At 39.4% G+C, this 14,269-nt stretch overlaps 1 protein-coding gene across 3 annotated transcripts in view; it reads left to right on the top strand.

The window, feature by feature from the left end:
- robo1 (roundabout, axon guidance receptor, homolog 1) overlaps nt 1-14,269 on the top strand; it is a 227,122-nt gene that overhangs the window by 76,177 nt on the left and 136,676 nt on the right. For all 3 annotated transcript variants that reach the window (XM_080889647.1, XM_080889649.1, XM_080889650.1), the window contains exon 3: nt 4,336-4,425. In XM_080889647.1, coding sequence (XP_080745773.1) covers nt 4,336-4,425 — 90 coding nt within the window. The remainder of the gene's footprint in view (nt 1-4,335; nt 4,426-14,269) is intronic.

The raw sequence follows: 14,269 nt of genomic DNA, 5'->3' as shown, positions 1-14,269 counted from the left end.
AGCTAGCTATTAATGTACTTTACCGTGTTTGCAGGGGTATGGTTTCATACATGAACGTTAAGAGCCAGCCTTTCGGCACAGCTGAAGTGTGCATGTGTGAGTGTGAGCCATTTGCTCCACTTTCTCACGACAGCTGCTGCACAACTTAATGATTTGTGACATGGTATTTTATGCTGTCAACGCACCGTTTTAATCTTGTCTTTAAACAATAGTTTACCAGTTTTGAAAATAAAATGTGAAATGTGGTCTATATGGTATGTAGCTACAGCTGGCTAGCTTAGATTAGTGTGAAGGGTGATACCCAGCTTGGCTTTGTGTTAAAGCTATAAAATCTGCCTACCAGCATCTCTAAAGTCACAAATGAGTATATATTATATATATTATATTATATCAGTAGTTTAATCTGTACAAAAACTGAAATGTAAAAATGAAAAATAGGGATTTTATTGGCAATTGTGTTGGATTATTTATTTGCCATGAGTGTGGACTCCAAGGAAAAAAAAACTGTGAGCAGCAGTAGGCAGATTTTCTTAGTGTTTGTACTAAACTAAGTCTGCTGACCCCAACTATAAGATAATGTGAGTAGTATTGATCATCTCTAATCTTCAAGGGGAAAGAAACTATGCATTTTTTTTAATTAAAGTCAAACTTCTCATTTAAACAGGTCCTAATATGCTCATTTTGACGATCATGGTTTTATTCTCAGACTCTACTAAAACAGATTTCCATGATTCACAGTTAAAAAAAAAATACTTATTTACTATATACTGGGGGTTGTGTGGCCATTCAGTTCATCCACTGTCTGGCACAAGTTGATTTTTTTTATTCTTTAAGCTCACCCTCCACCATTCTTCTTTACACTGTATGTGACAAAACTGCCTCTCCACTTTGACTTTGTACTTCTCTCCAGCTTTCTGTCCTTAATGCGTACGTATGTATTATCTCAAGGCCTAATTAAAACTCCATTAGTCATGCAGAAAACAAAGAAAGAGTAATCAAAATGGAAATGAATGTAATGGTGCTGTGGAAACAGATGAAGCAGACAGAGTAGATTCTGCTGAAAAGGGCTCTTTTGAAGGAGCTTTTTGTACTTTCTTTCTTTACTGTTTTGTTATAGTGAAGGCCATTGAATTCAGCTCCTCAACGACAAAAAAATGACATTTTAAGATGATGTCATGCGTTTGACTATCAGCAGCAAAGATTTTATTTAAATTTGCAGCTTTGAGAATGACTGCTACAAATGAAAGCAGTGGGAATCTTGTTGACTGTGCTTAATAATTAGCATTCTTGTTGGCTGTTCATACTTTTCCCCTCTGTCATCAGACAAAAAAAGTAAACAGATGTTAGTGGAGAACATTCTCAAAGAAACCAATTTAATAAGTGAAATGGCTTGAGGTCCCTTACAGAAATATGCTGCTTCTCTGATCAGCCTGTGTGAAGGAACATGTCCTACAGCAAATAATCAGTCAGTCCTCTTAACAAGCTCCACAGTCAGACTCCCCAAACTAATCATTTTAAGCCCATCCATCACTTTTGCAGACTGCCAGGGTGCCAGTGACAAGATAACAATGAGACAACAGCAAGTCTCTCAGCTTCTTCATTCACATTTATTACAAGCTCCCAGCGTTTGTCACTTAGCAATAACTGCATAAGTCAGACTGGACAGCAGCTGAAGTGCTGATTGACTTCGCGTTGTTGCCAAGATACTAACAGTTCCTAACCTGTGGACATGAAGAAACAGCTGTGGTGGAGAAAAAGCAACGTGCTGTTCTGTTTGACTCCGAGGCCAGGGCTTATAACCAGGGGCCCGTGAGTAACAAGGGAGTGGTTTAAGAGACAGAATGTATGCTTTTGTATCTTTAAATAAGTAGTTAGTTCACTCCACATGGACCATGTTAATTAGTTAGCAGGGGATCTGATGCTGTGTGCTGTGTTTGGGCTAAAAGGAAAGGGAGATCCAGACTGTGGGTCTGGATATCTGTCTTGATGCCCCAGGGGGATCTGTGTACACCACCTGTTAATGAACTCTGAAGTGGTCTCTAATAGGACCTCCGCTTATGGACCACCCAGGAAATACAGCATAAAGATGTAAAGGGCAGATACTGCAGACAAGACTCGAAGCTAGTGGAGATGGAGAAACACAAAGTCTAAGACTATCTGATCTTATGCTTTTTTTTTTTATATAATAACATGCTTCTGCTGATATGTCTTTGACACAATTATCTTAACTCAAAGGTTAGCTCAATGGTTGTCAGTCATATCGAACTGTTTTCACCAGCAGAAATAGATGGTAAAGGCCATTTTCACAACTGAGCAAAGATCATCTGCTGATTAAAAACTGTAAGATGATGTTGAAAGCTCTGAAATAAACTAGTAAGTCATAATCATCCAAAAAGTAAACAAATTCAGGATATTATTTTATTTAAAATTGGCAGATTGATATTTTTCCTTATGCTTGTAAGGAAGATGTTCAATTAAAGCTAAGTAAAGCTGAAAATACTTTCCACAATATTTGTTAGTGTTATTTGCTATTAATGGACCTTTGGACTCAGTTTATAAACTTAACAACATTTTTTTTAATTTCATCCTTTTCCACTAGAATGAGAAAAAAGCCTTTAAGTCGGTGTATTTGATTTAGTTTATATATGCCTGGTTGTGGAATTATGTATACTATTTTTTTTCTTTTATTTTTTTGCAAAAACACACATTTATAGTTTTTGTCCTTGCTTTCAGGCTATAATTGCTGCCAGTGTCAAGCTACATTTTTTTCCAGTAGCAGATGTTTGTGTTTAATCTGTCTTTTGTGAACAAATTAAAAACAATCTCTGACTGCCGGTGTCATGCTATAATTGTCAGACAGTGCATCAGACCTGCTGTTGATGTCTGTGTTTCTTCATGCCATGCACATTTTCATCTCATTCGTTACATGTGTCATCACACTTCATTCGCATGCACGATACTGAGTAACCTACATGGTTATTAATGTGTGACTCAGTGGCTCTGCTCTCCTGTTGTGTCAGTCGGATCCTGTTGCTTAGACAAACACACAGGCAGAAAAGTGCCAGATAATACGTTCGGGCCAGCATGAAGCCCTTTTACTGCCACGCTAATTGCATCACTGCGAGCACAGCAGGGGTGGGTAATCGCTGCATTTTGAATGTCTTCTTTGTGGTTACCATCATTAATGTGTCCAGTGCTGTTGTTAAATGTGATTTCAGGTCATTGCTGTGTATGAAAAGTTTGCATAAATTTGGACTGTCAATTTTCTAATGGTGGGAGTGGCAGACGATATTGTAGGTCACCTTCTTCTTCTCACTCTAATGGCTTAAAGTACTCTCCAATGAACAATTCCGTCTGCCCGTCTGCTATTTATCTGAAGTGATGCCAGATCTCATTGAGGAAACAGATACTTCCGACAGACTGCCACTCACTTAGCTAAAGGGGTTAGATGATTAAGATTCAGTTTACCCCCACCACCACCCACCCCAACTGCCCAGCCCACATTAACCCCCTGTCAGTGGTACACAAAAAGAATGGGCATGGCTGAGCCTGATTTATTTCACACAGAGTCATCATAAGGGCACAGCGGGCCTCTCGGCTCCTCGATAAGCCAGATACACCAGGGCCCCGTTGGCCTTTCTTTTTACTCTCTTCCCCGTGCTGTCCCGCCCTCATGCAGTCTGTCACACATACTCAATCTGTCAATCCAAAAAGAGAGACAGGCACAAAGACGGGCACCAATCAAAAGAAACTGATTAGCGATTAATGGTGCATCATTGTATTTGCATCAGGACTGCGTGCACGGTGTATGTGTGTGCATATAGAGTGATGTTGTCAGTCATGCAGAGTGTGCCCTGGCCCTCCCTCTTCTGTCCACCACATGTGCTCCTATAGGGGTGCAGCCACTTATGGCTATTGATATTGTAGGGATGACTCTGTTGTGCGCACACATGCTCACATTCAATCCCAACACAGGGTAGCAGAACAGCCTCCTGCTGAGCCCAAAGAAAAGCTGAAGATTGCATCAACCGATCATTCTGATGGATCTGTTCTCACCTACCGGCTGATTGAAACTTCAAAAGTTTTTGGTTGCTTTGTTTTAGGCACATAAAAAGGAATTTAAACAAGTGTTTGGATTATTTGATGTTTGCGTGATGTGGGTGTTTGGACTCCTCTGCAAGAGACAGCGTTTACAGGGATGGAGCCTGGCACTTCTGAGCATATTTACAGTCTGCCTGTGTCAGGGAGGCAGAGGGCTGGAGGTCTGGACCGTGGGTGTGGAAAGTGGGCAGAATGCATCTAGTTTCTCAGTCCCTTTGGTGTTATTGTTGACAGAGATGGGAGTCGCTCAAGATGGTGCCAGCGAAGGGGCAACACCAGCTCCTACCACTGAGCATGAGGATGACAACTCTTTGGGCTACACAGGTACTGCTGCTGCTTTTAACTTAAAAGTCCACTCACATATGTTCTGTGTTTATTGGTTACACAACACTACTTTTGGCTGTTTTTAGTGGAAATATGTCTCAGTGCTCACCTTAAATTTTTGCCAATCAGTTTTGAAGCCACTGAGTCCTCTGTGCAAACTTTTAGTAAAGTAAGACCGGCCTTGTGTCCAGCAGTAAACTTTAGAACAAACAAAACAGGAACTCTATGTCAACCAAGGTACCTGCCCAGAGAGCAGTACACATTCATTTTTGATTTTTGTTTGTTTATGTTGTAAATGTTTTTTAAGGTTAATCGTGCATGATAGATGTTTACTTTGATTACATAAACATGCAAGAGGATAATAATAGATAAGAGGCATTGATTTGTAAATAACTGAACATAAATCAAGGTTATAGATCAGAGGTCAAATGTGATATGATATTTGGATGCAAACTAAAGTGTGGTATTTAGAACCCCCGTATATTAGTATCATTTCCTAAATGTTGCCAACACAAACAAAGGCAGCAGAATTTTAAGTATAATTTTAAAGATAAATTGCATTTTGTGAATGTTTGACCTTATTTTACTCTAAAGAAGAGGTCAGAAGTCCAAAGGAATATGATACTTATCATGTTGACAGACAGAATGACATGCATGTCAGTGGTACCAAAAACATAACTTTCTTGGGGGATGTGAAAAAAATCGAAATATTTTCCAGGTTCACTTTTCGAGAGAATTTTCAAGTTCAATTTTCATCTTTTTTTTTTTTTATTGATCTGCAATGAACAAGCAAACATTAGGCCTCTCTTCTGCAAAACAGGTTATACTTAGACTTGGAATTCAATTTAAAATCAGAAAAAGTGAGCTGACTGTCACAGCAAGGCACACCAGCCAATTATACTGTACCTAATCCTTTACTAAGATTGGCAGTCAAAAGGATTTCAGAATGCTTTCAGAACAGCCAGTTGTTTATATTTTTCAATCAGAAAGTATTTTCACAGAATAAATAAGCACTTAGTTTAGACACCATGTTCCATATGTGTTTCAGTGGAAGCCGCTTCTGAAAGAGGAGAATTGTGGGAAAATGAGGCACCAAACTGAATAGCATTTGTAGTTGGATGTCTTCAATAAATGAGTGCTCTGTAGGGAAATGAGAAGCCAGAAGCAGCTTCTGAGCCCAAGAGACTAACAGACACACATACGCACAAACTCAAAAAGGAAACAAGTCTGGAAAAAATTATTGATGATGCATGTGTTTTGTTTGAGTTTTGGGCTCTTTTCCCAGAGTGCGGGTGAATAGTGTTCCCCCTGTGTTGTTGTAGCAAGAAGGCCTACCTCACTAGGTGATTTACCGGACCTCACACATCTTCAGGAAATATTGTGAAGAAAAGGGAAATCCAAATTGACTGCCAAAATCTTTATGTGGTCCATCACAATGTGTTGTAGCCTGGTAGCTTGTTTTTATACTTGGACTTCTAAAAGATAACCAGCAAAACTATAACATAACCATCAGAAACACCATAGTGTGGCCTTCATCAGTAATGCCAAGGGAAAAGGTCTGAGACATTACAGATATCTCCTAGAAAATGGCAGCTAATGACCTAGCTAACAGGCCTTGAAGACTTTGAATGCAGGTTTAAAGAGGAAAATCATGTTGTGTCTGCTTCACTGCATTTGTGTTCATCTTTAGAATGATAAATCTACCTTTTGGACAGTGCCAAGAGTTCATCTTTAATCTGGCCATTTAATCCCATCTGTGCATGAAAATGAAGGAAATCGATCTGGCCCAGTCAGTGAATTGGAAATGAGACTAATGTGCCCTAATACCTCATTCTGCCCCTGATAGAACAAAGTGGGCTGCTGCCAAAGACTCCATTTACAAGGAGCGTGACTCTCTGGATGAAACGTGAGGATAATCTTGACAGCTGCCAGTCTGAGCTAAAAAAAAAAAAAAAAAAAAAAAAAAAAGACTGCTCCATTAATTGTTAAGGTGAAGAACCTTTTAGGTGCCTGGGTTTGTTTAATTATGAGTGTTTTTCATTCGATCTCTGTGACCTTCATCCAGAAACAAAGTTCATTGATTTCTGTGTAAGTTTCACTGATTAACTAATCACACTCTATGCACGCGATTCAAGGATCCTATGTCCTTGTCATCCATGTCCTTTTATAACATGTCTGAAATCACTACCAATATCATCATTACTTTAACCTGACCTTCTTTAGTTTAGGTGAAACTAAAAACAACTGCCACATGTCCAGGCACTGACTCAGTAATGTTTTATATTATGGTCACCCGGGACTAATACAGCCTACTGTGAATTTTATAAGGAAACACAAGCTGACCTGAAGTTTGTAACACATTAAAAATGTTTTTTATTGGTCCCTTATGATATTGACTCTGAGCCAGCTCTAAATTGTTTCCCGATATCAAAGAGCTTTGCACAGAACTTCACATTCATAATAAATGAGACTGACCTGTGTGAAAGCAGTGGATTAGAAAGGCACGCTAAAACTCCTGCACTTACACTTTGCTAGCCAGTGCTTGGCAGGCCTACACACACAGAGGAGACAGGTCTTTGGTTCTGCCTCAACATGAAAGGCTGAGCATTACTTCAGAGAGCACATCAGCACTCATATCCTCCCTCTCCGCTGACAGCTACCATTGCGTTTGTCACAGATCACAAAGGACGGCAACTTCAGAGAGCTGCTCTATTTGTAAGGTTATGGAAATAGAAATAGGGAGGAAGAGAGGGAACTGAAGGTTGCCACGCTGTCATCACTGATTGGCTTCAGAATAGAGGGGTCCAGGCATGTCAAAATGCAGCATTTTATCTTCTCTCAAAGCAGTCACCCCTCAATGTCTCCAAGAAACCATTCACGACACTGATGGATGTGCAGACAGGTGATGGGAGAACAAAGCCGTGTCTAGCCGAGAGCTGCGGAGGCATCAAGGTTAATATTGCTGAAGATGTGATCAAATAGAAATTATCCATCAGGGCGTTCACATAGTGCAATGCAGGCTGTTAGTCCACATTTCTGTAGTGAAATGAAAAAAGGTGTAGTGTGAGTGATAAAGATGATGACTGTATATACACCATGTAAGATATTCATTCTCTAGGCTGTTGCTCCTTTTTGTCTTTACAGTCACTTCTACTGACTTACTCATATGCATACTTCTATCTCTAAATTGTATGTAAGCAATAAGCACTGGTTGTCACATTGTAGTATATACTGTAGTCGAGTCATTTCTGATGATGTCTCACACTCTAAAATACTGTATTTGTCAAACAGCAGTCACCTGATGTCTACCTAAGAATAAACAGTATTCTACCGAAACATCCACCAGACTGATGCATATACCAAGTGCAGCATGAATGTAGAAAAACATTTAGTGTGTACCCTATTCATGTTGAACCATGCTGGTACTTTCAAAAGAATATAGACAACACTGAGCTGAGCCTAGCTTCTTGCCTATACTGTAGTAAAAGCATACATTGTGTGACACAGTTCTGTCAGGTGTCATTTTGTCACATGGCACATTTTTATTTTACAATGACGATAAAAGCAAACACAAATTTAATTTTTTGGAGGGAGAAGGTATTTTTTTATATTCATGCTAATGTTGCAGTAGTTATTGTATGTTCAAATCCAGCATATTTAACTAAATAAAGTCTCAATATCTAATCAGTTACACTCAGTTTTACCAAGTATTGATTTTGGTCCATAAACTAATAATAAAATCATTTTAAACCATGATCTATCAAACTGCACAATCAAACAAATTTAGCAGAAAAGGAATTTTAAAAATCAGCTGCTGCTACCAAACTGTACAAAAAGCAATTTAACCTCTAGGAAAAGAAATAATACCTCTATTTAACTGGAGTGGATGGAGTTAATGCTTACTCGATGTCTTTATGATCTTGGCCCTCTTTTTCACCTTATTGATGTGGAGCTGAAGTGGACTGTGCCTGGATACATGGCACAGACAGCGTTATCATGATAGAGATGGAGAACTCTATTCCCTGTTCATCCTTTCTTTTCATTACTGGGCTCTTGCGCTGGCCTTGAGTCCCCACCCTGAAAACCAATTTCCTTGACACCATCACCTTCACATATATTACCCAAGAGTCCCCACAGCATCATCGTGTCACATCTCCATGACACTCATTTATGTTCATCAGACGTAGTGCCCTGATAATCATGATACAGGAAGCAAAGAGAATTGTACACATTCAGCTTGCTGCACTCACACACATTATCCCCAGTATGGCAACAGCACTCATTTCATAACAGTGCAACAATAGAGAGATATCCCTTGCCACGCCTGGAGGAGCGATTCACTTGAGATATAATTAGTTATAACCAAGCACTAATGCCCTATATACAGCTTCCCCGTAGTCTCTTTGCTGCTGGAGGTTTTTTTGTTCCCCATCCAATCTCTTTTCATCTCCCTGATCTGCACAGCTTAGCTTAGCCCTGTCCAAAAAAATAGGTCTATTAGCCATTCTTGTCAGGATAGCAAGTGTAGTAATGTGGTCAAGAGGCACTGGAGTGGCAGTAAGATTGGAGATGGGAGTTAGCATGAGTGCAAAGGGGTCAAAACACAAAGACTATGAGGTGAGAATTAAATTAGAATATTCAGATTCACGTTTCTAGTGTCCTCATGATAATTGAGAAGAAAATTGGATGGGGTTTTGCTAAGTGCTAATAATCTTCTGCTCTTGTCCTGTCAAATATGCTTTGTTTCCAAATGAAAGGATAATAAATGTTTTGGAGGTATTTTAGAGTGTAAATGGGTCAAAATTTTCCATTCCTAAATGGTAGTGGTCGAACTGGTTTGGTTTGTCCAGCCATACATAAGTTGGTGGTTCACAAAGTTTCTATAACAGGGACCTCAAATGAAAGCTCAGAAAGGCAAACCTGTCACATGTCAGGGTGAGGATCCTGCCAATAAAATAATTTCAGGAAGAAATCTTTACCTCATTTTATTGACCTGTTTGGATCTCTTTGCTCAACACACAGAGAGGCTACTATAATTCTGGTATAACAATGCAGTAACAGTGTTGTGCGCACAAGTCCCCAAACAATTTTCCTTTACAAAAGAGGCAGCTGTGAGCAGAATGGCTTTTTGCAAAATCAGAATTTAATCTGTTCAGCACAGCAACATTTGGTACAGATATGTGGAGTTAGTTAGTTATGTGATGAAATTCGGTGGATTTACAATCAAAACATTGACTTGAGAGCAGAGGTACAACACACTACACTCAATTTCTTGTTCCAAGTGAAACTCATTTGTTTTCAAAAAAGTAACCTCTGTTAAAGACTGTTAAAGACAAAGTAGGACTGGTCAAACTAGACTCATCATTAAGCTGAGTTTGACAAAACATTAACTGGAGCTGAAGGTAGTTTGTTGTCAGTTCATTATGTACTTGAAGCATTACATAGCACTACAATCTATTCACAAGCTTTTTGAAAGGGAGAGAGCATTTGAGTTTAGTTATTTATCCACAAATGCACATTAATTACCTATCCTCAATCAGCCTGGCACAAAGGCAGGATTGATCAGGATCTAAGAGCAAGGGTAATTTTTTCACTTAAGCTACAGTTCAATAAAGCCCTGATCCATTTACTAAAGTGTACTAAAATGTCTAAGTGTCCCATAACTACATCTAGGATTCCAAAACAACCACCAAAGTATAAAAACCCTGATGCATAAGCAGCACAAGGGGGACCAAAGAAATTTTGCCTTTGGTTTTAATCTTGTGACTCATCAGTGGCTCTTTTGAACTTGTTGTATGCCTCCCAGATTTATTGTTTGTAATGACCCATCCAAAGCACTGGTGTTTATTATTCCTGGCAAAACTCTGTAGTTTATATGTTCACTTCCAGAGTTGCCTTTGCCCTCAGATCAATTAGCTATCTTTACGAGCCAACGCATAAGGAGTTCTTCGACCTCGCCGACAACCCCATGTGCTCCTCCCAGTAGAAATTACTGTAATAACTGTCAGCCGGACTGACTGGTTGATGATCTGTAAAATCATTGCTGGTTTTATTAGTGGTGATATGATTCATGCATAGTCATGTTGGACATGAAGTATAGCCAGAGACAATAATAAGCCTGTTTCTCTGAGAGTCGGCGTGAGCTGCAGGGGTGCTGTGGAAACTCAACAGTGTGACTGTGTCTCAGAAGGGCTCGCTGTCTGTGTGTGTGAGAGAGGGGAATATCACGAGGAGGTGGGCTGTAAATCTGAGCAGCACCTGCTCCCTCCACTCTGGCGCGTGGTGTGAGGTCAGCAGCACCCAGATATCCCATCGATCATATTTATTGCATTCATCACAGCACCAGTTTGTTTTGGCAGCTGATCGCACCAGGGAAAGAAAAAGAAAGAATAGGCTTTTTATTTGAGGGATGTGAATGCTTTTAGCATGAGCAGCGTCTTTCCTTGCTCGGGATCTTAGAAGATCAATCGCTGATGTTGGCTCAAAGCATCCACTGTAACCGCAACTAGAATGATATTCTAAATACACTTGGAAAGTTACTATAAGAACTACCTCACAGGAAAAATATTAATGCCCCATCAATTCTCAGCTTTGTGCCACTTTAGGTTTGTGTGGATTATTGAAACAACAGTTTGTGTTGTTGCTTCACTGATCAATTTCTTTTCAAAATATAAAAGAAAGATTTTACAAACCAAACCATTTTGAATTAGGAATGTTAAGCAGTAACCGGCTATAATAAAAGTAGCTGTAAGACTCTGACAATGGCAGTGTGGGCCTGTTGGCTAGCTGAATCACTGGACTGGCATAAAATGTGGTCCTAGAAGGTTTACCTTGAGAGCTTTAGTTTTCTCTGACTTCTTACCTACCACCACAATGTAGCTTAGTGAAAACACTAAACTACAACTGGATAGCTTGTCAAGGTTTTGCAGATACAAAATTATGGCTTCTTCGTGATTAAAACTGTAAATAGTGATCGTCTCCGGCCGTCATTAGTAAATTAGGAAATATAGCTGTAAAATTAATGGCATCACAACAAGCCTTATGCATTATTAGTCAGAAATATTTGTATTTTAATATTCTAAACTACAACTGTCCTTTACACTTACCAAACTCAGGTCAGGACGTGGAGTGTGTTAGCATTTAGCCTTAAATGCTTCTGTGCTAGAGTCTCAGAGAGCTGGTAGTATTGTAGTAATTTCACAATAGTGTACGCTCAAAACTGTTAGAAAATCCACTTGTTAAGTGACAGATCAACCCTGTTTCCAGTGTCTGAGTGATTAAGGCTGTCACGTTTTTAACATGTGGTAATGCTGTGTGTGTTGTTTTATTTAATAAAAAAACAAGCCCCCCAAAAATAATCAGTAGTCATTCTGTGCCCCTCCAGCGTTTTATAAGCACTATTTATTTGTATGTGCAACATGTCTTTAAACTAAGTTTTAAAAACAAATGTACATTACAGCTCATGGATTCTGGACACCAAATATTAGAATCTTAGACTTCAGCAGTGCATCTTTGTAGAGCCAACAATGTAACCGATGTAAGTGGCTGATGTCATCGCCAGTACTTATGCTTGTGTTAATTACTTTGTGGTCGTGCAGTTACATTTCCAGGGGGCTGCACATCAGGCTATGTTACAGGGTTTCAGAGAGGTTTGTGGGTACGACGAACCTATGCTGTAGATTTCCTGCTGAAGTCTAAATCCCCAGTCAGGCAAACTAAGACTTCAGTGTGAATATTGAGTATAGGATCAGGAGTTTTTCACAGCAAGTAATCCAAACCACATAGCAACATATTGATGACAAACCTTGTAGTGAAAGGGATCATCTCAGATTTTCTCTTGGATAAAATCGGATCTATTTTCAGCATCTTCTTCCTGCCATATAATGGTATTTATCTCTGCCCAGCAGGAACCCTCAATATGAACTTCAAGGACTGTCAAGAACAATCTATCCCCCCTCCCAACCTTTTCTGTGCTAATGCGTTTATATTAAACTAACCATACCTCTGTAGCGAGGACATCCTCATACCCCACTTAGCACAACTTCACTTCCCCTCCAAACATTGCTAACAGAGCTGTACTTCTTTTTTTTTTAGAAATAATTCATTTGGGATATGGTATATCATGTTTAGGTGGAAACTATCTTTCTAACTTCCTGCTAACTTCTAGCTTGGCTAAATCTTATAAAGCCTATTTTTCTTAGATGCCTGGTTGTTAAAACAGGTAACACCTGTTTTAACAGGTGAGAGAGCAGCCATGCTACTCACTTTTTGGAGGTGAAAATTTTTATTTCTGTTTTTACCTCTAAGTGGTGCCTCAGACTTTCTATGAATTCTGGGAAGTAAAGGAGCTTTTAGATTTTTTCTTACTTACTTTTTTCTTACTACTATTATTTGTCTTATTTCTTAATCAGATTTTCTTTTCTCTATTTTATCTCTTGATTTTTTTAAATGCATAGCTCTTTGGTCAACAGTTGTTGTTTTCAATGTGCTATATAAATAACTTTGACTTTGCCTATCTGACAGTACTTCCATCTTAGCTGAACTACTGCTTTTCTCAGTTAAAACTTGACTATTTTTTTTAAAGAAAATTACCTGAATGTGGGTAAAATGAGCAACTGCTCTTGACATAGACGCACTCCAGAACATTCTGAATATATGATTGCCTATAGCAATACTTTTCCTTATATGTGACTTTCTTTGTACAGGTATGCCGTATCTGCAAACCAGTACCTACAGAGTTGACTCAGTTGGACATAAGAGTCAAAACCTAAATATACTGTATCAGACAGCTGCAGTGTGTGACTTGCATAAAATGAATCTGACCAGGAAATGATTGTTTATGTTTCCACCTAAATTAAAGTCAGATTGCTGCTCCACTCTGGCTCTTGTTTTCAATCTCACTGCCATGTGATTGGCTGAGGTCCAGCAGTGATAAGAACAAAAGAATCTCTTGGCTCAGTTACTGAGTCCTACTGTCAGTCATTAAAGCTCCTGTGTCTCTAAAGCAATTAAGCCAATTAAGCATGAAACACAATGCTGCTTCTTTCTTCCGTTGTGCATTTTTATGAGGGAAGGAGGGAAGTTTTGGTCACTGAACAAGCTGCATTCAAGGAAAATAAGAGCATCCAAGGACAGCCAGAGAGGCCTGTACTGTTCAAATCTTATCTCCACGTGATGCAAGCACAGTCATGAATAAAAAAAAAAAAACAATCAGATACCATAGTGAGCGCTGCACAGTAATCTGAACGCTTGATGTCTTTCCATACGGAATGTGGTCTCGCAAGACGAGAGTCTGAACAGAAGCGACTAATCAAAAATGTTCGGACAACAGAAGTAGAGAACATTCATGTTAACTTCCCCAATGTCTGTTGCTGCACATATTCCAATGTCTGACTGTATTTTGATGTCGCTGCCAGCGTGTTACGTGATAGCTGGGTTATTTTAATCAGACTCCACAGGCCATGTCGAGGCTGACGCTAAACAGATGCTAATGTGAGGCCCATTAAAAGACACAGGGAAAGAGGGATTCAGTGTGCGCAGGCAAGCGGAAAAGCAACAGCCTGTTTATCGCCTCATCCTGTTTTGTGTTCCAAACCTCGTTGTGGCATCCTGCAAAGCACCCCTTCTTTCTTGTCGTCAGTGCCCACCCCGGCCTCGCATTTCTTGCAGCAGTGTCATGCATGAGGACATTCCCTGAACAGAAACACATTTGTTCTGTGATTTTCTTTTAGTGGATCTCTTACTTTTTTTTTTTTTAAATGCCTGAACAAAGATTCTATAGTAAGAAGACAAAAACTCTTACTCTTTTCTTCAGCTTTTGTTACATGCAGCTTTGCATCTTGCT

The sequence above is a fragment of the Rhamphochromis sp. 'chilingali' genome (assembly GCF_963969265.1).
Source record: "Rhamphochromis sp. 'chilingali' genome assembly, chromosome: 8".
Taxonomy (NCBI): Eukaryota; Metazoa; Chordata; class Actinopteri; order Cichliformes; family Cichlidae; genus Rhamphochromis; species Rhamphochromis sp. 'chilingali'.
The sequence above is the reverse complement of the archived record's forward strand: the minus strand, read 5'-3'. Positions and strand labels throughout refer to the sequence as shown.